Genomic DNA, 2,590 nt, shown 5'->3' with positions numbered 1-2,590 from the left:
GAGTGTCTATTTCTTCCTAAAGAGGAGAAGATGATGTATTCCACAGTTGGTGCATGATGTGTTTTTTTTAGATATAGGTTACACAGATTGCCTCCATCCATTTAAGAGCTTATTTTTTAAGGAGAAGGAATCAGTATCAGCCTAGAGCACATGTGTCAAACTCAAGGCCCGGGGGCCAAATCAGGCCCTTGGGGGATTTAATTTCGGCCCGCAGGATAATTTCTAATTACTGTTAGATCTGGCCCGCCGGTATATTTCACGCACCACCTTCACTCAATAATGAGGGTTTCCTCAGCTCAGAGCCTGAGCCCAAACATTGATGAACTTGCACCCAAGATGAGATGCCAAGTATCTGGCTTGAACTAGCATCACAGAGCAGCAAACCGAGTTTCAATGGATGTTTCCTTGTGCACTTTTTTTCTTGCGACAACAGGGCATGCTTGGTTTTCGCTGTTGTTGGCCTGTGGAAAAATGTAATCATNGCTCGTCACATATCTAATATTTTAAGGAAAAATGCAATGATGAAAAGAATCAGATAAAAATATACAGAATAATATTTAAAATGATATAAAAAATGTAATTATTCTTTTCATCATTGCATTTTTCCTTAAAATATTAGATATGTGACGAGCAGAGAGATAGGAACATTTGTTGTAATCGGCCGGACTACTTTGCTGCGGGACCGGCGGGACAGCTCTGCACTTGATTGATGCTGATTGTGTAAACTGTAATTAAGTTAGAGTAGAGCAGAGTATTAAAATGGATAGCTGGCTAGCAACAGGGAGTATTAAAAGGAAAGAGAGACCAGAGGCTGTCAGTGAATCGACCGGTGATCTCCTGGCCGTCAAACAAAAAAGAAGAGTTCGAAGAAAGTACAGTGCTGAGTACTTAGCACTGGGATTTTTTTGGACAGGCACAGAAGCTGAGCCGTTACCGCTGTGTGTCGTGTGCTTTGAGACTTTGTCAAACGAAGCCTTGAAGCCATGTAAACTGCGCCGTCACCTCGAGACAAAACATGGACAATATGCGACCAAGCCGCGGGATTTTTTTCAGAACAAGCTCAGGGAGTATCAGAGCAAAAAGAAGGTAATTGAGCATATGGGCTGTGAGAACACAAATGCTGTGGAAGCGTCTTTTCGGGTCTCCCAACTCATTGCCAAAGCTGGAAAACCACACACCATCGGCGAGGATTTAATTCTTCCCGCTGCAAAACAGATCGTTCAGGTGATGTTGGGAGAGAAGGCAGTGCAGCCTATCAACCTCGTTTCATTGTCGGATAATACGGTCAAACGAAGGATTGATGAAATGGCAGATAATGTGTTGGAGCAGCTGATCCAAAGCGTAAAAGAGAGCCGCTTTTACGTGCTCCAACTGGATGAGTCAACCGACGTCGCAAGTCTGGCAAACCTGCTTGCTTATGTGCGATACGAAAATGGTGGCGAGATAAAAGAGGAGTTTTTATTTTGTAAACCTCTGCCTACCCGTTCAACTGCTGAGGCCATTATTCACACTGTGAACACTTTTATTGTTTCCAATGGGATTGACTGGTCCAAATGTGTTGGATTGAGCACTGACGGAGCCCGTGCAATGCTGGGACAGCACAGCGGGGTTGTCCGACGTGTGAAAGCGCTGGCTCCGCGGGCAACATCTGTCCACTGCAGCATACACCGTGAAGCACTTGCTACAAAGAAAATGCCCCCGGATCTGAAGACGGTTTTAGATGAGGCGGTCAAAGCTGTCAACTTCATCAAGAGCCGTCCACTGCAAACACGTTTATTTGCGGTGTTATGTGGAGAGATGGGCAGTGATCATCACCAGCTACTGTTACACACTGAAGTGCGGTGGCTCTCCCGAGGCAAAGTCCTGACGCGACTGTTTGAGTTGCGTGATGAAGTGCATGTGTTTTTTCTCAACACAACGTTTGAACTCGCACACCGCTTCAGGGATTTTGAGTGGTTGGCTAAGTTGGGTTACCTGGCTGATATTTCAGCCACTTAAATGGACTCAACCTCGGTCTTCAAGGGATAACAGTGAACATATTCAATGTCCAGAATAAAGTTGAAGCAACCATAAGAAAGCTGGCGCTGTGGGCTAAGCGTGTCGAGCAGTCAAACTATGACTCGTTTGAAAATATGGCTGATTTTCTGACAACGGAACAGAGTCCACTTCCCATCACCGTGAGCAACGCTGTCAGAGAGCACCTGCAAGGTTTGAGGACCCAGCTGCGCGCATACTTCCCCATCCCAGATGTGCAGTACAACTGGATAGAAAACCCATTCGCCAGCCACAGTGATGAGGCTCTCGCTGCTTTGAGTGCAAAAGAGCAAGACAATCTCCTGGATCTCTCTTGTGACACCGCGCTGAAGCTGATCTTCTCACAGAAGCACCTGACAAACTTCTGGCTTCATGTTGCTTCTGAGTACCCTGATCTGGCTAACAGAGCTGTGAGATTCCTGATGCCTTTCCAAACGACGTACCTCTGTGAGACTGGATTTTCTGCACTCGTGGGATTAAAAACTAAGTACAGAAACCAACTGAATGTTGAGCCAGATCTTCGACTGAAACTTTCATCCATTGTGCCAGACATCAA

At 45.7% G+C, this 2,590-nt stretch overlaps 1 protein-coding gene across 1 annotated transcript; it reads left to right on the top strand.

Moving 5' to 3' along the window:
• The first annotated feature begins 905 nt into the window (after positions 1–905).
• Positions 906–2,517, top strand: LOC104954086 (zinc finger BED domain-containing protein 5-like). Its single transcript, XM_010781137.1, has one exon. The coding sequence runs from the start codon at positions 1,099–1,101 to the stop codon at positions 1,996–1,998; it is 900 nt and encodes a 299-aa protein (XP_010779439.1). The 5' UTR covers positions 906–1,098; the 3' UTR covers positions 1,999–2,517.
• The last annotated feature ends 73 nt before the right edge of the window (positions 2,518–2,590 follow it).

Source organism: Notothenia coriiceps, unplaced genomic scaffold, assembly GCF_000735185.1.
Source record: "Notothenia coriiceps isolate Sejong01 unplaced genomic scaffold, NC01 NC01_scaffold00022810, whole genome shotgun sequence".
NCBI lineage: Eukaryota > Metazoa > Chordata > Actinopteri > Perciformes > Nototheniidae > Notothenia > Notothenia coriiceps.
This window is presented reverse-complemented; position numbering and strand designations above follow the sequence as displayed.

Bases quoted from the DNA above. Each gene is read 5' to 3' on its own strand.
- LOC104954086 (XM_010781137.1), top strand. From the start codon at position 1,099: ATGGGCTGTGAGAACACAAATGCTGTGGAAGCGTCTTTTCGGGTCTCC.